Source organism: Natator depressus, chromosome 11 (assembly GCF_965152275.1).
Source record: "Natator depressus isolate rNatDep1 chromosome 11, rNatDep2.hap1, whole genome shotgun sequence".
NCBI lineage: Eukaryota > Metazoa > Chordata > Testudines > Cheloniidae > Natator > Natator depressus.
Window position 1 is genome coordinate 71,581,169 of NC_134244.1, and position 23,711 is coordinate 71,604,879.

Sequence of the window (23,711 nt, forward strand, 5' to 3'; positions counted from 1 at the left end):
AGTATCCATGATGGTACTCGGAGTGGAAGTGGGGTTGCCCCCAAGTATCGCGTCCAGCACTTTGTAGAAACGGCAGGTCGCAGGGGCCTGAGCAGCACCAGAGCAGCGGTTTGCCTCGCGGGCTTTGCAGTTGGCATTCCACAGCTCCTTCACTTTAGCCCTGCACTGCAGTGCATCTCGATCATGGCCCCTTTCCATCATGTCCCTTGGTATCTGCCCGAAGGTATCATAATTCCTACAGCTGAAGCGCAGCTGGCACTGGACAGCTTCCTCCCCACAAACACTGATGAGGTCCAGCACCTCGCTTTTGTTCCATACTGGGGATCGCCTGGCATGTGGAGGAATGGTCACCTAGAAAGTTTTGCTGAGAGCACTCCACGCCTGAAAGAGCAAACAAGAAGGGGATTCTCAAAATTCCCAGAGAATTTAAAGGGCAGGTCTGATGGTTGGTCACCTGAGGGCAGGGCAGTAGAGTTGAAAATGATGACCAGAGTGGCTAGGACCGGCATTGTGGGACACTTCTAGAGGCAGATCAGAGCACATTAACAGACAGGCGGTGCTCCAGCGGGGGCGTAGCAAACATTATTCCACTCGCTGAGGTGGAGTATCAGGAGCACTCTAGCCGCAGAGTCAGAGCGCTCTACATGCCTTGCCAGTGTGGACGGGTGGTGAGCTTGTGTGCCCGGGGCTCCTTTAATACGCTCTAACTTGCAAATGTAGCCAATCCCTTAGAAGTAAAAGAGCCATCTACAGGTAACTGTCCTGGTTAATGGAAACCATTAAGATTCCAAGCCACCACTAATGGCCCACACTTTGCATAACTACAATTGGACCTCAGAGTTATATTTCATATTTTAGTTTCAGATACATGAGTGATACAGTTATACAAATAGGATGACCACACTCAGTAGATTATAAGCTTTGTGATGGTACCTTAAAGAGACCTTTTGCATGAAGCATATTTCAGTTTACTAACATTTTTATGGCTGACTTAGAACAACACGTCCTTAGCTCTCGTCCCCTAACACCCCTTCTCTACTTGCGCTACATTGATGACATCCTCATCATCTGGACCCATGGAAAAGAAGCCCTTGAGGAATTCCACCATGATTTCCACAATTTCCATCCCATCATCAACCTCAGCCTAGACCAATCCACAGAAGTGGTCCATTTCCTAGACACTGCGGTGCTAATAAGCGATGGTCACATAAACACCACCCTATACCGGAAACCTACTGACCGCTATACTTACCTACATTCCTCCAGCTTCCATCCAGGACACACCACACAATCCATTGTCTACAGCCAAGCTCTAAGATACAACCGCATTTGCTCCAATCCCTCAGACAGAGACAAACACCTACAAGATCTCTATCAAGCATTCTTAAAACTACAATACCCACCTGCTGAAGTGAAAAAAACAGATTGACAGAGCCAGAAGAGTACCGAGAAGTCACCTACTACAGGACAGGCCCAACAAAGAAAATAACAGAACGCCACTAGCTGTCACCTTCAGCCCCCAACTAAAACCTCTCCAGTGCATCATCAAAGATTTACAACCTATCCTGAAAAATGATCCCTCACTCTCACAGATCTTGAGACACAGACCAGTCCTTGCTTACAGACAGCCCCCCAACCTGAAGCAAATACTCACCAGCAACCACACACCACGCAACAAAAACACTAACTCAGGAACCTATCCTTGCAACAAAGCCCAATGCCAACTCTGTCCACATATTTATTCAAATGACACTATCATAGGACCTAATCACATTAGCCACGCCATCAGGGGCTCGGTCACCTGCACATCCACCAATGTGATATATGCCATCATGTGCCAGCAATGCCCCTCTGCCATGTACATTGGCCAAACCAGACAGTCTCTATGCAAAAGAATAAGTGGACACAAATCTGACATCAGGAATCATAACATTCAAAAACTGGTAGGAGAACACTTCAACCTCTGTGGCCACTCAGTAAAAGATTTAAGGGTGGCAATTTTGCAACAGAAAAGCTTCAAAAACAGATTCCAAGGAGAAACTGCTGAGCTTGAATTAATATGCAAACTAGATACCATTAACTTGGGTTTGAATAGAGACTGGGAGTGGCTGGGTCATTACACATATTGAATCTATTTTCTTAAATATCCTCACACCTTCTTGTCAACTGTCTAAATGGGCCATCTTGATTATCACTACAAAAGTTTTTTTCTCCTGCTGATAATAACTCATCTTAACTAATTAGCCTCTCACAGTTTGTATGGTAATTTCCAACTTATCTGTACGTACGTATATATGTATATATATATATATATGTTCCATTCTATGCATGCGATGAAGTGGGCTGTAGCCCATGAAAGCTTATGCTCTAATAAATTTGTTAGTCTCTAAGGTGCCACAAGTACTCCTGTTCTTTTTGCGGATACAGACTAACACGGCTGCTACTCTGAAACCTGTCATTATATTCACACTCATTAGCATATTTTTATAAAATCATATAGAGTGCAACGTCACACAGCCCTTCACGCGTTGATGGAGCATTTGAGAGCATGGTCTGCAGGGGTGTTTTTGTCCATCCTGGCGACATAGCCAAAGAGCATGCAACACCACTTTTCAACGTAACAAGCAATGGAAGGGAAGCTAGATCTCTGTGAGATTGTGACATTTTGCACAAAGACAAACCACTTTATGCCCAGGATTTGGTGCTGACAGTACATACGGAATGCCTCCTACTGCTCCAAATCTGGCTGTAAGAGGAGCCCGGTTTCTGAACCACTTAGCAATACAGGTTGCAAAAAGGTCTGATGGATAGAATCATAGAATATCAGGGTTGGAAGGGACCTCAGGAGGTCATTTAGTCCAACCCCCTGCTGAAGGCAGGACCAATCTCCAATTTTTGCCCCAGATCCCTAAATAGCCCCCTCAAGGATTAAATTCACAACCCTGGGTTTAGCAGGCCAATGCTCAAACCACTGAGCTACCCCTTCCCCCAACCCTGAACTTTGTCTCAGTGCAAAGATGTTTTGTGTCCATAAGTGAGATGTGGACTTCATGCAGGAGGCTGCAAGACCTGTTCGCTGAAGAACATCCTGTTTGCTCTGGCCCTTTGAACTCTGCCTGCCGCGTAGGTGGATGAACTTGTCAGCGCTTACAGAACTCAACCCCACCTGCACTGAGGTTTCTGATGCCCCACTCCAAAGTTCTGGACCTTGGTCTTCTGCCATGAGACTTCAACCCCATAGTGCAGGTGGTGTCTTGGAAATCTTGGAGGGAGGGGTTGAAATTCTCTGAGCAGGAAAGGACAGATGCTTCTTTTCCTTTATGATTAGATTTATACTTCTGGCTTAAAAACAACTACCCATTGGTTCGATTCAGACACTTGGCAGGGCTCCCTGCATGCCCTGGCTGCTTAGGAACAACTCCTTGTGTCTTCATAGGGAGGGGGTGGGCACAAACTCCTCTGACATATCAGCCCTACTGCTTTTTCAGACTGGAGATGCAGGCTGCAGCTATGCCCCAACCACTTCTCTTGCTGTGCACCGTTTATCCTCAGCTGTGCCTCTTGCTGTGGTTCTTAGCCTGCACTGGGTGAGACATCACAGTTTAGTGGTGGGATTCTCTCTGGATCCTTTTCACCTCCGACAATAAGAGGCACCATGGAAGCAGGTGATGACACAGCAGCCTCGGCTATTACTCTATTAGCTACCTGCTGTGAGGAGCACAACCGGCATTCAGCAGCAGCGTTGGGTACTATGCCAGGACACATTAGCAGCATGGGAGAGTCACGTTTATGAACCCCAGAAGGGCCACACTTTGGTTTTGCCTGTCTTAGGTTTTGAGAAAGGCAGAGCAGTTGTTTCCTCTTTGGGAGATGGGGAGGGGGACTTGGTTCTGAAGATCAGGAGACACTAGAGTAATCTCTGAGCCTGAACTTCCCCATGGTTTCAGCAGATTTCCTGATCCAGGCTTTTGTCTTGGCACACAGTAGAGCTAATGACCAGCTTATCTGTTTTGTGGTCGCACCATTGTTCTAATGCTGTACTTACACAGAGACAGTCCCTGTCCCAGAGTTTACAGGAGATCACAGATGGGAGAGCACTAGGAAACAATGCTGGTCAGCATGATAGGCTGTGGTCTCAGCACACCAGCTGCCGAGTTGTTACCAAGATTTGTGTAGGCATTGTGGCAGAAATAGGATTTTAACCAGGGATTTGGAAAGACAATGAGGTATCTTTGCAGATGTTTGTGGGGGCTCCTCCGACGTGGTCAGGCATCCAGCTCTGATTTCCATGGTGGTGTTGCCCTTTGGCCCCAGCAATGAGCCAATATCTGGGGGCTTGTTGGGTTGTTTCCGTTAGGAGGAGAAATTGACAATGGAGTTAGGTGTTTCTTTGGTTCAATCCTGTTTATTGACAGACTGTACACACAGTCCTGTTTCCCTGAACTCAGGAGGAACAAACAGCTAGCAGGTTCCTTGTTCAAAAATCCAACCTTGCCTTCTCAGCAGGTTCTCTGCCCAAAAGCAGTTGTCTCTTGGCTTCCTCCCAGGGCCCTATTCACACTGCTGCTCCTATGCCTGCTCACTTTCTCCCTGATTTCTGGTTCCTTTCACTTGCCTTTCTTCTCTGGCACACAGAGTTACACATGCACAACTGTAACCAATCCATGCCCAGCCCCTGTGCTTGCATCCAATCCCCAGGGAACCCCTCAGCCCTGATGACCTAGCCTCTCTCCAGGCCTTGCAATATGGTTTAATGCCTCCACTGTCTTCAGCTTTCTTACTGCATAAAGGAGCTTAATTGCTTCTTCCATTTAGTCTGAATGAAGGGTGGCTAGCATACCCATCGGGTTTAATGAGGTCCGAGACTGCCTAAAGATCAAAGACATGCTTCAATGGCAGTCAATAACACCTTCCACAATAGCACTGTACTAGTCACAATAACATGGGTCTCCCATGAAATCCAAACATACAGGTTCATCTGAGCAGTGGAGTTCTCATTGACTCACTGATAACGTTCTGCTTTTTAAAAAGACTATGATCCTCTCATGCAAATGTGGATGGTGGAGCGTCAGTATCTTGTCAGCAAGTTAAAGAAGTATGGGCTGGATGAATGCACTATAAGGTGGGTAGAAAATTGGCTAGATTGTCAGGCTCAACGGGTAGTGATCAATGGCTCCATGTCTAGTTGGCAGCCGGTGTCAAGTAGAGTGCCCCAGGGGTCGGTCCTGGGGCTGGTTTTGTTCAATATCTTCATAAATGATCTGGAGGATGGTGTGGATTGCACTCTCAGCAAATTTGCGGATGATACTAAACTAGGAGGAGTGGTAGATACGCTGGAGGGCAGGGATAGGATACAGAGGGACCTAGACAAATTGGAGGATTGGGCCAAAAGAAATCTGATGAGGTTCAGTAAGGATAAGTGCAGGGTCCTGCACTTAGGACGGAAGAACCCAATGCACTGCTACAGACTAGGGAGCGAATGGCTAGGCAGCAGTTCTGCGGAAAAGGACCTAGGGGTGACAGTGGACAAGAAGCTGGATATGAGTCAGCAGTGTGCCCTTGTTGCCAAGAAGGACAATGGCATTTTGGGATGTATAAGTAGGGGCATAGCGAGCAGATCGAGGGACATGATCGTTCCCCTCTATTCGACATTGGTGAGGCCTCATCTGGAGTACTGTGTCCAGTTTTGGGCCCCACACTACAAGAAGGATGTGGATAAATTGGAGAGAGTCCAGCGAAGGGCAACAAAAATGATTAGGGGTCTGGAACACATGACTTATGAGGAGAGGCTGAGGGAAACTGGGATTGTTTAGTCTGCAGAAGAGAAGAATGAGGGGGGATTTGATAGCTGCTTTCAACTACCTGAGAGGTGGTTCCAGAGAGGATGGTTCTAGACTATTCTCAGTGGTAGAGGAGGACAGGACAAGGAGTAATGGTCTCAAGTTGCAGTGGGGGAGGTTTAGGTTGGATATTAGGAAAAACTTTTACACTAGGAGGGTGGTGAAACACTGGAATGCGTTACCTAGGGAGGTGGTGGAATCTCCTTCCTTAGAAGTTTTTAAGGTCAGGCTTGACAAAGCCCTGGCTGGGATGATTTAATTGGGGATTGGTCCTGCTTTGAGCAGGGGGTTGGACTAGATGACCTCCTGAGGTCCCTTCCAACCCTGATATTCTATGATTCTATGATACTCCTTACCTCATCTCTACAGTCCCAACTTATCTTGCCCATTGTTATGCTAGTTCATAGTAAATGGTTCCCTGGATGTTCTCCCTCTTATCTCTGCTGGCTCAGACATTCTGTCCTCTTAGCCGACAGACCTATTTACTTATCTTATTTAGACAAATAAGGTAAACGGACAGTTTAGCTTGTTGGTTGCCTGTGATGTTTCAGGGCCGGGTGACCTCTGGGACAGCAACAGCTGTATGTCTGGCCTGATTGGAAGTAAGTATCGTGGGAAGGGAAGGAGTGTTCCAGGGAGACTCCCAGCTCCATGCTGACCCAAGAGGTGACTCGGATAACCAGCTAGACTCTGGGGCATTTATCAAACCCAAGCTGAGGTTAGTTTGTTGCTTCCCCACATTTAGAGTCCTTGGCTCCCAAGTTTCATGGGGGGGCAGCAAATATGAGCACTGAGCAGGGGAGTGGCACCTGTGCAACTTTCTCCCCCCATCCATAGGAGTTCATGGAAGCCCCATTTCACAGCATTGGGACTCCACCACCTGAGGGGAGAGCACATGGGGTTGGTCGTAGGAACGAGGGTCAGGATGGTGTCAGTCTACACTGCACACGCCGCTACCTAACCTGGGGGAATGCTGCCAGATTTGGCAGTAGCTGGAGCCTGCCCTGGGGCGAGATGGTATGGCAGGGCAGGTTTGGCAGTACTGTGAACTGACTGGAGGAGTAGGGCAGGTTGGCTGGGGCTTGCATAGTAGGATGGCTCCAGAGGAACCATGTCACCAAGAGTATGGGACCCATGGAGCTTTGCAGATCAGGCCCTGGGTGTGGGCACTGCTGCATACACACAACTGGACCTCTCTCCTCCCTCAAATGCCCAAGAGCTGTGGGTTTGGAGGCCACATCCTTGCCCCTTCTTCTGACTCAGACCCCAGCCCTTCCCCCTGAGGGGGGCATTAGCAGGCAGTTCCACAAGGGGTACTCGGTGTGGGTTCCTGGGCCCTGGCTTGAGGGAGAATGTGGACACGTACTCCTTGCTGGGCACTACAGGGTTCTCCAGTCATAGACATGTTGCTATTGACACACAACAGGGTGGAATAAGAACAGTCTCAGCCTTGACTCAGAATCCCTGGGCATTTGCAGGTCTAGGCCAGACCTGGCTTTATTTAAACACAGTTCTTGGTGCTTTCAGGGAAAGTTTACTCATGAGTGCTGACCAGAGTAAAGTAAACATGCCCCTTTGTAAGAGTGGGCTGTAGCGGGAGGGACCTATGGAGTCTTTTTATTTTAAAAGAGTTACTGATTAACTTCACTGCTGCAGTCCTCCCCCATAGAACGCAGCTAAGGAGCCATGTCCCATGACCGGAAGGCAGAACTGCCTGGGGTCATTCACTGTGATAATCACTCGATATTCTCTCATTATTAATTATTTGTACTATGGTAGAGCCTAGAAGGACTGGTCATGGCCCAGTTCCCTTGTGTGCTAAGCGCTGGATGTGACGAAGTGGGACTGTTCTTAATGTTTCCTCTGAATAGTGTGAGGGTGCCTCAGTTTCCCCTATGCAGTTCTTAAGTATCTAGGTGGTGGGGTAAGGGTGTATGATCACTGCAGAGCCCTAGAGGGCAGGTGTGTGCAGGGGTCTGGACACAGAGAATGGCCAACACCCTGTTTCCTGGCAACTGATGGCCTGGGCCCTTCCCCCCTACAAGGGTTGGAGAACAAAGGAATCAGGTGACCTCCTGGCCCGGGAAAGGGGAAAGCCTAGAGGAGGAGGGACTGGAGGGAGTTTCAGTTTGAGGCTGGCTGGGACATGGAGTGAAGTGCAGATGTGGTTGTCTGGCTCACTGCCCCCCCAAATGGACCCAGCTGAGGGGTCCTGTTCTCTGCACCTGCAAGCTCTGTTTTAGACCATGTTTCTGTTGTCTAATAAACTTCTGTTTTACTGGCTGGCTGAGAGTCACGTCTGTCTGCAAAGTTGGGGTGCAGGACCCTCTGGCTTCCCTAGGACCCTGCCTGGATGGACTCGCTGTGGGAAGCGCACGGAGGGGCAGAGGATGCTGAATGCTCCGAAGTTAGACCCAGGAAGGTGGAAGCCGTGTGAGCTGTGTGTCCTGAAGACAGTCTGCTCACAGAAAGGAGACTTCCCCAGAGTCCTAACTGGCTTCGTAGGGAGCAGTTCCAGAGCATCGCTGCGGGGACTCCGTGACACTGTACAAATACAGAACAAAAAGGCAGTGCCTGCCCCATGGAGCTTACTTTCTAAATATAAGACAAGAACCAACAGAAGGATACAGACAGACTGGGGAGCACAAGGAAACAATGGGGCAATGCCGGTTAGCATGATAGGCAGTGGTCTCATTGCCTCAGTGGTATGTTATTGTCATGTTTTACAGCTGTTAAAGTAGTGCCTGCATAAGTCTCTCAGTACCTCGGGTCAATTGTTCCAAGTTCACAGTTATCTGGTGCAGATAGAGCTGATTTAAGTGATAGGTTACATACCACAGTTCGTAGTTCTGCAGTGGCATATTTGAGTGCCAGTAGAACTCATGGGTGAATCCCATCTGGTCCTGGTGACTTATTACTGTTTAATTTATCAATTTGCTCCAAAGCCTCCTCTATTGACACCTCAGTCTGGGTCAGTTCCTCAGATTTGTCCCCTAAAAAGAATGGCTCAGGTGTGGGAATCTCTTTATGTGGTGTTCTCTAGTGACGACTCACAGCCTTAAAAGAGCAGGTACTTGACTTTGCTGTGAGGGGGCAAAGACTCTCCCTTTTGTTATGTGTGTAAAGTGCCTCGTGTAATGGGGCTTTGATCCACGATTAAGGATTTTGGGTGCTACGGAAATAAATAAATAAATAATGCTCATTGTAATCATGATGTAATCCATAGTGAAAAATATCCAGAATCCAACTCATCCATCTGTCAGTAAAAAACAGAATAAACAGGGTCCAAATTCAAGTCATCAGGAGATTTTGCAATTTAAGGCCCATCATTTAGAGACAGTTTTTCCTACAGGTGTGAGTTTACAGCCAATGCATCACTGGACACCTTGCCATGTGAAGATAAAGCCCTCTCTGCAGCCACTTACTTCACATCGAGGGTTTGGATTCATGGGCACAGTATTAGTTGAGATAATCCATTTAAGTGGGCTACGTTCTTGGGAACAAATCCCATTTGAAATAATGCAGAGAGATTTAGCTTACCAAGAAAGCGGGATGAACGAGGGCATTCTGTTTGCTCCAGAGACACCTCTGCTGAATGCATGTACAAGGCAGGCAAGGGTCTGTCTCTTGGAGAGCTGGAAGGGGGCCTCTTGGCACAAGGAGACCAACTCAGCTGCCACAATTTTGTGCATGAAAACATAGCCTATATCAAATTGTAAATTGGATTTGCAAAAACGGGGGCTAGAGCACGGGATGGGACTTGGGACACATGGGTTCTATTCCCAGCTCTGCCACTGGCTTGCTGGGTGACCTTGGTCAAGTCACTTCCCTTCCCCGTGCCTCAGTTTCCCCATCTGTAAAATGGGGACAATGATACCAACTTCCTTTGTAAAATGCTGTGTGATCTACAGATGAAAAATGCTGTATAAGAGCTGGGGATTAATATTATTTGTATTATTAGTGGCCTACCTCTGCTTCCATTGCAGACCGATGTCACTGGCATCACAGCCAGTGATGGGTGCCTTTGAAACTCCCTCTCAGCATCTGTCAGACTTTGAAAATAATGGGAACAAACTGTTGCAGGAAATGGAAAGGCACAGCTGCTCCCTCACCTCTGCCCTACACCAACCTCCTTTCTTACTTCATTTCTGTGCCTCAGAACTTTTGCCCATCAAACATTTGGGAGGGGGGGAGAGAGGAGGAGGAACATGACTTAAAAGGGCACATGTATTTTTTTAGATCTGAGCTTTTCAGGGCAGGTACCATCCCATATTTTGCATTGGAAAGCACCTAGCATGTTGTCAGAGCTGTGCAGAATAAAATACATTTGCCATCAGCACCAGGATAAGATAAATGATAAGTTAGGAGAGTGTAGCTTTTAAGGCAGTAAGGCCTAGATCCACAGAAGGATTTAGGCACCAAAATATCTGTTGAGAATCTGGGTCTGACTGAAAAGTTAGGAGTAGAGATCAATCCAAACCCAGATCTGGGACCTGTGCACCATCAAACATAGGGGATGCTTGGATCCAGACACTGAGCCCTGGTCTACACTAGGACTTTAGGTCGAATTTAGCAGCATTAAATCGATGTAAACCTGCACCCGTCCACACGATGAAGCCCTTTATTTTGACTTAAAGGGCTCTTAAAATTGATTTCCTTACTCCACCCCTGACAAGTGGATTAGCGCTTAAATCGGCCTTGCCGGGTAGAATTTGGGGTACTGTGGACACAATTCGACGGTATTGGCCTCCGGGAGCTATCCCAGAGTGCTCCATTTTGACCGCTCTGGACAGCACTCTCAACTCAGATGCACTGGCCAGGTAGACAGGAAAAGAACCGCGAACTTTTGAATCTCATTTCCTGTTTGGCCAGTGTGGCAAGCTGCAGGTGACCATGCAGAGCTCATCAGCAGAGGTGACCATGATGGAGTCTCAGAATCGCAAAAGAGCTCCAGCATGGACCGAACGGGAGGTACGGGATCTGATCGCTGTATGGGGAGAGGAATCCGTGCTATCAGAACTCCGTTCCAGTTTTTGAAATGCCAAAACCTTTGTCAAAATCTCCCAGGGCATGAAGGACAGAGGCCATAACAGGGACCCGAAGCAGTGCCTTGTGAAACTGAAGGAGCTGAGGCAAGCCTACCAGAAAACCAGAGAGGCGAACGGCCGCTCCGGGTCAGAGCCCCAAACATGCCGCTTCTATGATGAGCTGCATGCCATTTTAGGGGGTTCAGCCACCACTACCCCAGCCGTGTTGTTTGACTCCTTCAATGGAGATGGAGGCAATACGGAAGCAGGTTTTGGGGACGAAGAAGATGATGATGATGACGAGGTTGTAGATAGCTCACAGCAAGCAAGCGGAGAAACCGGTTTTCCCGACAGCCAGGAACTGTGTCTCACCCTGGACCTGGAGCCAGTACCCCCTGAACCCACCCAAGGCTGCCTCCTGGACCCAGCAGGCGGAGAAGGGACCTCCGGTGAGTGTACCTTTTAAAATACTATACATGGTTTAAAAGCAAGCATGTGAAAGGATTACTTTGCCCTGGCATTCGCGGCTCTCCTGGATATATTCCCAAAGCCTTTGCAAAAGGTTTCTGGGGAGGGCAGCCTTATTGCGTCCTTCATGGTAGGACACTTTACCACTCCAGGCCAGTAACACGTACTCGGGAATCATTGTACAACAAAGCATTGCAGTGTATGTTTGCTGGCGTTCAAGCAACATCTGTTCGTGTGTTATCCTCAGGAGAGTGAGATATAATCCATGGTCACCTGGTTGAAATAGGGTGCTTTTCTTCAGGGGACACTCAGAGGAGCCCATTCCTGCTGGGCTGTTTGCCTGCGGCTGAACAGAAATGTTCCCCGCTGTTAGCCACAGGGAGGGGGGAGGGTTGAGGGGGTAGCCACGCGGAGGGGGGAGGCAAAATGCGACCTTGTAACGAAAGCACATGTGCTATGTATGTAATGTTAACAGCAAGGTTTACCCTGAAAGAGTGTAGCCAGTGTTTTATAAAATGTGTCTTTTTAAATACCGCTGTCCCTTTTCTTTTCTCCACCAGCTGCATGTGTTTCAATGATCACAGGATCTTCTCCTTCCCAGAGGCTAGTGAAGATTAGAAAGAAAAAAAAATGCACTCGAGATGAAATGTTCTCCGAGCTCATGCTGTCCTCCCACACTGACAGAGCACAGACGAATGCATGGAGGCAAATAATGTCAGACTGCAGGAAAGCACAAAATGACCAGGAGGAGAGGTGGCGGGCTGAAGAGAGGGCTGAAGCTCGAATGTGGCGGCAGCGTGATGAGAGGAGGCAGGATTCAATGCTGAGGCTGCTGGAGGATAAAACTCATATGCTCCAGCGTATGGCTGAGCTGCAGGAAAGGCAGCAGGAGCACAGACTGCCACTACAGCCCCTGTGTAACCAACCGCCCTCCTCCCCAAGTTCCATAGCCTCCACACCCAGACGCCCAAGAACGCGGTGGGGGGGCCACCGGCCAACCAGCCACTCCACCACAGAGGATTGCCCAAAAAAAAGAAGGCTGTCATTCAATAAATTTTAAAGTTGTAAACTTTTAAAGTGCTGTGTGGCATTTTCCTTCCCTCCTCCACCACCCCTCCTGGGCTACCTTGGTAGTCATCCCCCTATTTGCGTGATGAATGAATAAAGAATGCATGAATGTGAAGCAACAATGACTTTATTGCCTCTGCAAGCGGTGATCAAAGGGAGGAGGGGAGGGTGGTTAGCTTACAGGGAAGTAGAGTGAACCAAGGGGCGGGGGGTTTCATCAAGGAGAAACAAACAGAACTTTCACACCGTAGCCTGGCCAGTCATGAAACTGGTTTTCAAAGCCTCTCTGATGCGTACCGCACCCTCCTGTGCTCTTCTAACCGCCCTGGTGTCTGGCTGCGCGTAACCAGCAGCCAGGCGATTTGCCTCAACCTCCCACCCCGCCATAAACGTCTCCCCCTTACTCTCACAGATATTGTGGAGCACACAGCAAGCAGTAATAACAGTGGGAATATTGGTTTCGCTGAGGTCTAAGCGAGTCAGTAAACTGCGCCAGCGCGCCTTTAAACGTCCAAATGCACATTCTACCACCATTCTGCACTTGCTCAGCCTGTAGTTGAACAGCTCCTGACTACTGTCCAGGCTGCCTGTGTACGGCTTCATGAGCCATGGCATTAAGGGGTAGGCTGGGTCCCCAAGGATACATAGGCATTTCAACATCACCAACAGTTATTTTCTGGTCTGGGAATAAAGTCCCTTCTTGAAGCTTTTGAAACAGACCAGAGTTCCTGAAGATGCGAGCATCATGTACTTTTCCCGGCCATCCCATGTTGATGTTGGTGAAACGTCCCTTGTGATCCACCAGAGCTTGCAGCACTATTGAAAAGTACCCCTTGCGGTTTATGTACTCGCCGGCTTGGTGCTCCGGTGCCAAGATAGGGATATGGGTTCCGTCTATGGCCCCACCACAGTTAGGGAATCCCATTGCAGCAAAGCCATCCACTATGACCTGCACATTTCCCAGGGTCACTACCCTTGATATCAGCACATCTTTGATTGCGTGGGCTACTTGCATCACAGCAGCCCCCACAGTAGATTTGCCCACTCCAAATTGATTCCCAACTGACCGGTAGCTGTCTGGCGTTGCAAGCTTCCACAGGGCTATCGCCACTCGCTTCTCAACTGTGAGGGCTGCTCTCATCTTGGTATTCATGCGCTTCAGGGCAGGGGAAAGCAAGTCACAAAGTTCCATGAAAGTGCCCTTACGCATGCGAAAGTTTCGCAGCCACTGGGAATCGTCCCAGACCTGCAACACTATGCGGTCCCACCAGTCTGTGCTTGTTTCCCGAGCCCAGAATCGGCGTTCCACAGCATGAACCTGCCCCATTAGCACCATGATGCATGCATTGGCACGGCCCATGCTTTCAGAGAAATCTGTGTCCATGTCCTGATCACTCACGTGACCGCGCTGACGTCGCCTCCTCGCCCGGAGCGCTTTGCCAGGTTCTGGTGCTGCATATACTGCTGGATAATGCGTGTGGTGTTTAATGTGCTCCTAATTGCCAAAGTGAGCTGAGCGGACTCCATGCTTGCCTTGGTATGGCGTCCGCACAGAAAAAAGGCGCGGAATGATTGTCTGCCGTTGCTCTGACGGAAGGAGGGGCGACTGACGACACGGCTTACAGGGTTGGCTTCAGGGGGCTAAAATCCACAAAGGGGGTGGCTTTACATCAAGGAGTAGTTCAGGCAGGACTTCACGGAGGGTTCCAATAAGAAATGGTGCACCTAAGTTATTGTTCTTATTGGAACAAGGAGGTTAGCCTGGCCTCTGATTGATACGTGGCTAGATCTACCTCGCTGCACCTTCTCTGTGAGTGACTGCAGTGTGACCTAGAGGAATGAGTCCCCTAGACAGGGGAGAAGGCAAATGAGTACAAAACAAATCTGGTCTATTTCTTGTTTTGATCCACTCCATCTATCTTTTACATCTTTGGCTGGCAGCAGACGGTGCAGAAGGACTGCAAGCCATCCACATCTCATGGCTGCTCGGCAGAAGATGGTACAGTACGACTGCTAGCCATCCTCATCTCTTGCCTGCCCGGCAGAAGATGGTACAATACAATTGCTAGCCATCGTCATCTCTTGCCTGCCCAGCAGAAGATGGTACAATACGACTGCTAGCAATCCGTATTGCCTGCCTGCTCACCATTAGACGGTTCAATACGACTGACTGCAGGACTAAAGAGAATGACCTGGTCAAGTCACCAAAAATTTAGTCCCTGCGCCCATGTCTGCACAGGCGCTCCCAGCCGACGTGGCCAGGAGCACCTCGGACATGATGAGGACGGCTATCAGTCATACTGCACCGTCTGCTGCCAGAAGGCAATGGGTTGCTGCTACTGTGTAGCAATGCCGTACCACGTCTGCCAGCACCCAGGAGACATATGGTGACGGTTACCTGAGCGGGCTCCATGCTTGCGGTGGTATGGTGTCCGCACAGGTAACTCAGGAAAAAAGGTGCGAAACGATTGTCTGCCCTTGCCTTCATGGAGGGACGGAGGGAACGGGGGCCGGACAATATGTACCCAGAACCACCCGCGACAATGTTTTAGCCCAATCAGAGTGCTCCATTGTGACTGCTCTGGACAGCACTCTCAACTCAGATGCACGATTGTTTGCCGTTGCTCTGACGCAGGGAGGGGCGACTGACGACACGGCTTACAGGGTTGACTTCACGGAGGGTTCCAATAAGAAATGGTGCACCTAAGTTATTGTTCTTATTGGAACAAGGAGGTTAGCCTGGCCTCTGATTGATACATGGCTAGATCTACCTCGCTGCACCTTCTCTGTGAGTGACTGCAGTGTGACCTAGAGGAATGAGTCCCCTAGACAGGGGAGAAGGCAAATGAGTACAAAACAAATCTGGTCTATTTCTTGTTTTGATCCACTCCATCTATCTTTTACATCTTTGGCTGGCAGCAGACGGTGCAGAAGGACATATTGCCTGCCTGCTCACCATAAGACAGTTCAATAGGACTGACTGCCGGACTAAAGAGAATGACCTGGTCAAGTCACTAACAATTTAGTCCCTGCGCCCATGTCTGCCCAGGCGCTTCTGATCGACCTCACACAGGCGACCAGGAGTACCTCGGACATGACGAGGACGGCTACCAGTCGTATTGTACCGTCTGCTGCCACAAGGCAATGGGTTGCTGCTGCTGTGTAGCAATGCCGTACCACGTCTGCCAGCACCCAGGAGACATACGGTGACAGTTACCTGAGCGGGCTCCATGCTTGCGGTGGTATGGCGTCCGCACAGGTAACTCAGGAAAAAAGGCGCGAAACGATTATCTGCCCTTGCTTTCACGGAGGGAGGGAGGGAGGGAAGGGGGGACTGACGATATGTACCCAGAACCACCCGCGACAATGTTTCAGCCCCATCAGGCATTGGGATCTCAACCCAGAATTCCAATGGGCAGCGGAGACTGCGGGAACTGTGGGATAGCTACCCACAGTGCAACGCTCTGGAAGTCGACTCTAGCCTCGGTACTGTGGAAGCACTCCGCCGAGTTAATGCACTTAATGCACTTCTGTGGGGGGACACACACTCGAATATATAAAACCGATTTCTAAAAAACCGACTTCTATAAATTCGACCTTATTCCGTAGTGTAGACATACCCTGAGCAAGCTTTTGTGGCTGACCCATATTCAGGGCCGTCCTTACCCGTATGTAAAGCAGGCAGCTGCTCCAGCCCCTGCTGAGGCTCTTCCGCAGATCCTCGACCCTGCTCCGCCCCAGCCCAGCCCCACTCCCCCGAAGATTGCAGCCAGGCCCGACCCTGCACTTACCGCCTGGTAAGTTTATGGAGCGGCCCCAGCCGGCCCCGCTCCCCAGGCTCCCAGCCACGCGGCCGGCGAGTGCTGGGGGACGGTTCCCCTTCCCCCCCAAGCCTGGGAGCCAGGGGAGTGGAGCAGCCAGGAGTAGGGGGAGCTGGCCCCAGGCCTCCGTGGGGGGCTGTGTGGGGCTCTAGGCCTCCGTGGGGGACAGGGGCTGGCCACTGAGTGACCCGGCCCCAGCCTGCTCCGCTCCCCTAGCTCCCAGGCTTGGGGGGAGGGGGGAACCACCCCACAGCACTCGCCGGCTGCGCGGCTGGGGCAGGGTCGCTCCACTTCCCGCAGGAAGTGGCCAGCCCCCCTACCCCACCCGCGGAGGCCTGGGGCCCCACACAGATCCCCCGGGGAGGCATGGGGCCAGCTCCCCCCCGTTCCTCCCCATGGAGGCCTGGGGCCCCACACAGCCCCCCTCGGGGGGTGGGGGGCTGCGTAGGGCACCAAAATAGCTAGGGGTGGCCCTGCCCATATTGCTATATAATGCACCAAACCAAAACCCCAGATCAGAACATTCCCAAAGTTCAGACCCTTGTCAAACGGCACCTCCAAACTCTAGGTGTGTTTGGAGCTCAGCTACAGGTCCTATACACTATAAATGGAGTCTTCATGTGTTCTGGTAAAAAGCCACTCCGCTGCTCCCCTGGAATGTGGAATGTCAAACACAGGAAACATACCTGACTGACCATCAAAGACTCCATCAACAGAGCTGGCAATTCTTAGCACTGGTCAGCACTGGTCACACACTTAGCAACAGCGCAACTCTTGTGCTTTTTTGACCCTGCACTTGTTTGATTTTTTCCCCTACACCTAATAGTGCAGCAAAGAAAATAGCAAACATTTTGTGCTTGTATTACTGTGGCACCCAGAGAGCCCAAGTGAAGTAAGGGTCCCATCATGCTAGGAGCTGTACAAGTGGACCCTGCCCTGAAGAGCTCCCAATCTAAACAGACAAGATAGAAAGGGAGGGGGAATGAAAGTGTGTTACCCAACAGACAGAACCTGGCCTCTGCTCTCCACACTGGCTTCCCATAGAATAGCAAGCCATATTCACGGTCTTGGTCCTTATCTTTATAGTGCTCAATGGCCTGGGCCCAGGGTAGCTAAAACATCACCTAAAGTTCAGCAACTCCACTCCTAAGGCACAATGAAAATCTGTGCAGGAGCCACAACAGGAAGGAATCTGGCCCATCAACTCTTTACAGATCCGCCACTGGTGTATATGGGCAGAGCTGCCCAGAAGACAATGCCCATGTACACCAGCCGAGGCCCTGTCCCTTGAGCTCTGCTCACTAGTTTGCTTATGGCATTTTCAGTCTACGCATTTAGTTTTAAGTTTGCTTACATTTTATAGTCAGTGCATATTTAGGTCCCAGAGGGTGGGGCTGGGAATGGCTTGGAGTCCCCTTTGTTCTAAAGGGCTAGCTGTGGCAAACAGGACCAAGTATAGCAATTAGACTGGACAACCACTTAATCACAGCTCAGTATCTCTTCTCCTTTCAATCAATGGCTTAAAGCCAACTTCCCCCATATCCCAGTGAAACTCATAACAGTTGCAGCCCTGCCCATGGGAATCAGAACACAAACTAGCCCCATCTATGTTAGGAAATCCACCACGGTTACATGCTGCAGTAAAACATGCTGCTTGAGGCACAGTTGTGTGAATGGGATGTCTTTGTTAAGTTGTGAGATGCAGCTAGAAGAAGCATGGTTTAGTAGCTAGAGCACAGGCCTGGGTGTCAGGGGATTCAGGATGTGGTCACTGGCTATTTGACCTTAGGTGCATGGGCTCACTGCTGTGCACCTGTTGCCCCTTCCCCTCTTTGTCTATTTAGCATGTAAAGCCCAAATCCTCCTCGGTATTGAAATCAATGGGAATTAGGCACCTAAATGCTTTTGAGATCTGGACTTAAACTGTTTGGGAGAAAGGATGTCTGTGCCGGGCTAGCATGATTGGGCCCTGATCTCAGCTGAAGTCTCTACAAATGCCATAGTTTAGCTGAAATAATTCACCTGAAGCACTGATCTGGAACCTGGTTGATGAGATGAGGCAGTTAGACCAGCCTCAGGGCCGCTGTGAAGTGCCCCTAAGGACTGTTGTGGCAGCTAGGAAGTGCCAGAATGCACTTAACACCCTGGCCATGCTGCCAAAAACCACCTCCCCTACAGCACCTGGATTTGCCTCATAGCAGGAAGTCCCCACACTGACTTTAAAAGTGCTTGGCATAGTGTAGAGCTAAGTCTTTAGCAGGGCAGACCTGCCTCCATGACTCTATATGTAACTAACAGCATCTCCAGTGTACTTTACATTCATGTGTTATCCATCATACAGGACTATAGCCTTGCTCCTGCAAAGACTTATGCCTGTGCTTATCGTTATGCACTGTGCATACAATCTCTTTTAACTCAACAGGGCTACTCATGCTATGTAAAGCTAAGCACATGTGTAAATCTTGGCACACGTGGGGTGGAGTACATCATGTTTGGAAAGCCCCACGCAGCAAGTCAAGTTGCACCTTCAGGAACATGTCCCCTGACTTCACAGCATGTTACACACATCTCGCTTACCAACAGCTCCCACCCTGAGCCACCCTTGATTTTACAGGTGAACAGCAACAAAAGTACTGATGTTTCTAAATTCATCATTGTTAGCAGGACCACCTGGCCAAAGTTCAGAGGAGCCAAGCAACCGCAGATCTCTCCGACCTTAGGTGCTGTTGTAGGTCAGAACTATTATTTTTTCCTTAATATTATTTATATTAATCATGACTAGAGGTCCTCCTGCACTAGATGCTGTACAAATGCATAGCGAGGGACAGGCCCTTGTCTGCTGAATTTACAATCTAAGTAGACAGGACAGACAGTGGTGTTATCTACATTTTACCTATGGGGACTTGAGGTGCAGAGAGATTACATTATTTGCCCAATTTGCACAGGGAGTTTTTAGCAGCACTGGGAATTGAACTCAGATGTCCTGAATCCCAGTCCTGTGATTATCCACAAGATTATCTTTCTCTCGGAGGCAGTGTAGCGTGGTGGCTAGTGCAATGCACTAGGACTCCGGAGACCTGAATTCTTTCTCTGGCTCTGCCACTGGTTGACCTTAAGCAAGTCACTTCCCTTCTATGTGCCTCTATTTCCTCATCTGTAAAATGGGGATAACAATACTGACCTCCTTTGTAAAGTGCTTTGAGAGCTATGGATGAAGACACACTGAATTATTAATAGAAGGAACAAAAAGACTGTCAAATTCTTCATTGTATAAATAATTTATTTCAGTTCACAGCATTATGTTTGCATTTTTTTTTTTTTTTTTAAGAGGAAAGATGGAAGGAACAGAGGATGGATGACAAGATAAAAGGAAAAGTTATACTAGGTAGCATGGCATTTTTCTTGAGTTCTAGGTACATTGTGAAGACAGTCTGAAATGTGACTGATATCTCATGACACCTGCTGAAAAAAAAAAATTTTTTTTCCCCAAAAACATTGTTGAGAAGACAACCCGGAGAAAATCCAACCTGATTTTAGAACAGCAGACTGTGTAAAGCTTTTCTGTAATAATTGTTTCAGAGGACTCATCTGGTCAGTTGCAGATAACACAGCTCAACTCTGCCATCACGCTGAGGAGTAGTCATTGCAGTCCTGAAATTCTATAGAAATACCAGTGACCCTGTTAACTACTAATTGGAGAAGTATTTTAACTTACTGCATACATGTACAACTAGTGACCATGACCCTGGTCAGTACCTAAACACATGCCTAAAGTTAAGCACATGCTTCAGTGCTTTTGCTGGATAGGGAATCAAATTAGGCAATGCTTAAATAATTTGCTTAATTAGGGCCAGTTTAACTGAATGTCCAGTAAGGGGTCCATCCTGCAACTGCAGGTCTTACTTCCACAAACAGTCCCATTTAAGTCAATGGAACTATTTGCCTCATTAAAGTTGTCTGCAGGATCAAGAATCAAGTCTTGGGGGGGGGGGGGGGGGGGGACAACCCTGTAAGTAATGTTATTTTTAAAGCATGACAGGTTTTGATCAGAACGTTTTTATTTAACCCCTAAACATTTAATATTCAAAACAAAGGTTGGAGCATTTGGCTTCTGCAGTGTCACAAAATAAATATATTCTCTCTCTCAATAGTGTGGAACTACCAAGTGTCAAAGTGCTTCAGAAAGTGTTTCACGTGAAGGCAAAGAAAAAACAAAAAAATCCAATGAAAAACTGTACAGACCCTCCTGAAATGATGGGACCAGCCCACTTCTTAGATTAGTGAAGCAGTCACTACTCCTGTAAACTGGAATCCTGCAGGCATATAAATACCATTTGGTTTCAATATTGGATTCTACAAAATGCTACTGGGAAAGTACCAAGTTCATTGCTGAAAAAGGAGCCTCAGCTGCCTGAAATTCACCCTGGTTTTTTCTTTGTTTGGGAAATGCACTCCAGCAGAAAGCCAAATACTTCACTCATCCGGAATTCTCACATGACCATGTTAAGACCAGTGAACCACAGGTGTGGGACATTAGTATGCCAAAAACTGATTGCAGCTGATTTCCAAACTCTCTTCTTGTTCTGAAATTCTAGGAGTCAGAATTTTCTCATTGTGAGGTGGGTTTCCATGGAGAGAGAGACACAGACAGACAGAGACACCGACCAAGAAGCAGCCAGTTTATGTATATTTAGGGTCCAATCCTGTGCTCAGTGAAGTTAATGTTAAAACACCAACTGATGGGGAAGGGCCAGCCAGGATCTTGCTAAAACACTGGGCTTGATCCTGCACTAGTGAAGTGACTGGAAACAAGTCTGAGCCTGTTGTAATACATTTAATGCACTAGCAGGATCTCCCCTTGCATGCTTTGCAGCTAGGACTCTCACCCTTGAATTTGTTTAAAACCTTTGGTTGTATCAAAAAGTTCTTAAAACTTCACTTCCCACTCAATAGGTGCTCTGCACTCCAATATCCCTTTGCATTAAGAGATTTTGCACTCTTGCCATTTTGGGCGGAACAAGTTTAGTTTAGCTACCTAATGTTTGTGGTCTGTTGGTCAGAGTACTGGCTTGATTTACAGTCCATGTTTATACCAGAGTTTAATTAGCAACTCTTGTGCTTTTCCATTTGCAGCTGAAGTGAACTATTGGGGCTTATCATCCAACAGTGTCAGGAGACACTTTTTTTAAATGGAGTGCACAAATTGAATCAACCAACCAGACTGAACCAAATTAGATAATCCAAACGGGTGTCCACCTGTAAACTACAGCAATAAAGTAGCAAGACCTACTGCTTACCATTGCTACAGGATAGAGTCTGTTAAAAAAAGACAACCTTTGAAAATGAAAAGATGCTTGAGAACCCTCCATGGCAAAATTCACACAGAACCCCTTTTCGCAAACAGTTTAGAACTCAGCACCAGTCAACAGGTGGTTACAAGCCATGGAGCTGGCTATACAGCTTTAAATCTCCTGTGGATCAATACAGGTCTGTCCTTGGGTAGACTTTGTTTTTAAAAGAGGATGGGCACCCTCAGCTGAAACAGCTGGGCACTCCCATTAAGCACACACAGCTACTGCAAGCAGTAGTGTACCATTCCTTCATTCCGGGGCTTCATAGTTTTGTTGGTCTGATTTTGTGTGTGATAATGACCCGCACATGGGCTGAATCCAAAGGGGGGGGGGGGGGGAAGGGGAGGTCTGGTGCAACCTGAAAAGCAGTTCTCCCAAGAGACTCACCTTACCTACCCGCCATTCAGCAAGATGTATCGGCCTGTGATTTCCTACCGCAGCTTTCCAACCACAAACAGATGCCTCAGCACCCAATGTCTCCTGAAGCATTATCCCCCCCCCCCCCCCTCGAAACACACACCCCTTAAGATCCACAGGCAGGAGCAAATCCAAGCTCAGTTTCACAGGGGCCAGCCCTGTTGCATCCAGCTCCACCGCAAATCCTCCGATTTCAAAGGAAAAGGCAATTCCCTCCAAAGCTCAGATGCCAGCTGATCTGGTCGTCCCGGGAGGGGTTACAGCAGCCTCTTCACCCAGACGCCAGCCTCACCCACCTCCTAGTCCTGCCAGCAAGTTAACAGCAGTGGCGACCCAATGAAAGGCAGCGGGGAGCCGAGCGCCCGTCTAGACACAGGCGCCCCTTGGGGGCGCCTAGGGAGGCCGGCGTGCCCGGCAATGTTTCAGGCTAGCGGGGTTTTGGCCTGGCGGTTATCGTTTCTTCCTCTGCTTGAGGGACTTCCTGCGCTTGAGGATCATCTCATAGAGCTTGTCCATGCCCTCGGTGAGACCCTCGCCGATGATGGCGCAGGCGGGCTGGACGTGGTAGGTGGTGGAGGGGGCGAGCTCATGCAGCGCCAGCTGCTTCTCCAGCTCGGCCACAGGCAGGGACTTGGGCAGGTCCTGCTTGTTGGCGATGACCAGCAAGGGGGTGCCCTGGTTCTCGGCAAACTTGGTCACCTTGTGCAGCTCGGTCTTGGCCTCCTCCAGCCGGTCCACGTCCACCGAGTCCACCACGTAGATGATGCCGTCGGTGCAGCGGCTGTAGGACTTCCAGAGCGGCCGCAGCTTCTCCTGGCCGCCCACGTCCCAGAAGTGGCAGCTGATGCCCTTGGCCGTGCCGTTGCTCAGCCGGATCTTCTCGGTGTTGAAGCCGATGGTGGGCACCGTGTTGACGAACTCGTTGAACTTGAGCCGGTAGAGGACGGTGGTCTTGCCGGCCGAGTCCAAGCCCAGCATGACGATGTGCAGCGACTGGAAAGCGGAGATGTTGGAGGAGATGTTCCCCATGGCCCCCCACCACCTCCGCCGCCGGCGGCGCAGCTAGAATTAGGCGAAGCCACGGGAGGGGTTTCGAAAACGGGGGCGGCTTTTTTTTTTTTTTTTACAGCGCGCCCATACCCGTCGCGTCGGGGCTCTAGCGCTGCAGCAATCCCCCAGGGCGCGCTCTCAGCAGCCGCCCCGCGCTGCGCGGCGTCCCGCACAGGGGAAGCCAAGGGGCCGGAGCTGCAATCAGTGCAGCCAGGGCGCGATCAGCCCGGGGTCCGCGCTGGGAGCTGACGGGGCCATTAAACACTCGGCAACCGCCTCTGGGTTGGGTCCGGCCCGGCCGGGCTGTGCTGGACGAGGATGTCGGGTCCCCTTCTTCCCCCACTCCGTGGGGGCGGCTGGGAGACCCGCAGCCCCAGATCAAGTCCTCCGAGCGGCGCCCGCCCCGCTCATTCCGGGGTCCCGGAGGAGGCGCGCTGACCCCCGAGAGCGCCGCGCCGCGCCGACCCGCTCCGCTCGCTCCGGCTGCCCCCTCGGCTCTGAGGCGCCGGCGCCGGCTGGGAAAAGCAGCCGCAGTTCAATCCATCAAACCCCTCCCCTCCGGCACACCCCGGCGCCAGGGAGGGAGGTGCCTTTAAAGGGCAATGACACACCCCTCCTCCGTCACCGCCTCCATCGCTCCTCCCTTTCCCCTCGGCGTGAATGCCTGGG

General features: G+C 49.7%; 1 protein-coding gene across 1 annotated transcript; it reads right to left on the reverse strand.

Annotated features, from left to right (window-relative positions):
* Positions 1-22,074: 22,074 nt before the first annotated feature.
* Positions 22,075-23,507, reverse strand: ARL4C (ARF like GTPase 4C). Its single transcript, XM_074968164.1, has one exon. The coding sequence runs from the start codon at positions 23,019-23,021 to the stop codon at positions 22,443-22,445; it is 579 nt and encodes a 192-aa protein (XP_074824265.1). The 5' UTR covers positions 23,022-23,507; the 3' UTR covers positions 22,075-22,442.
* Positions 23,508-23,711: the final 204 nt, after the last annotated feature.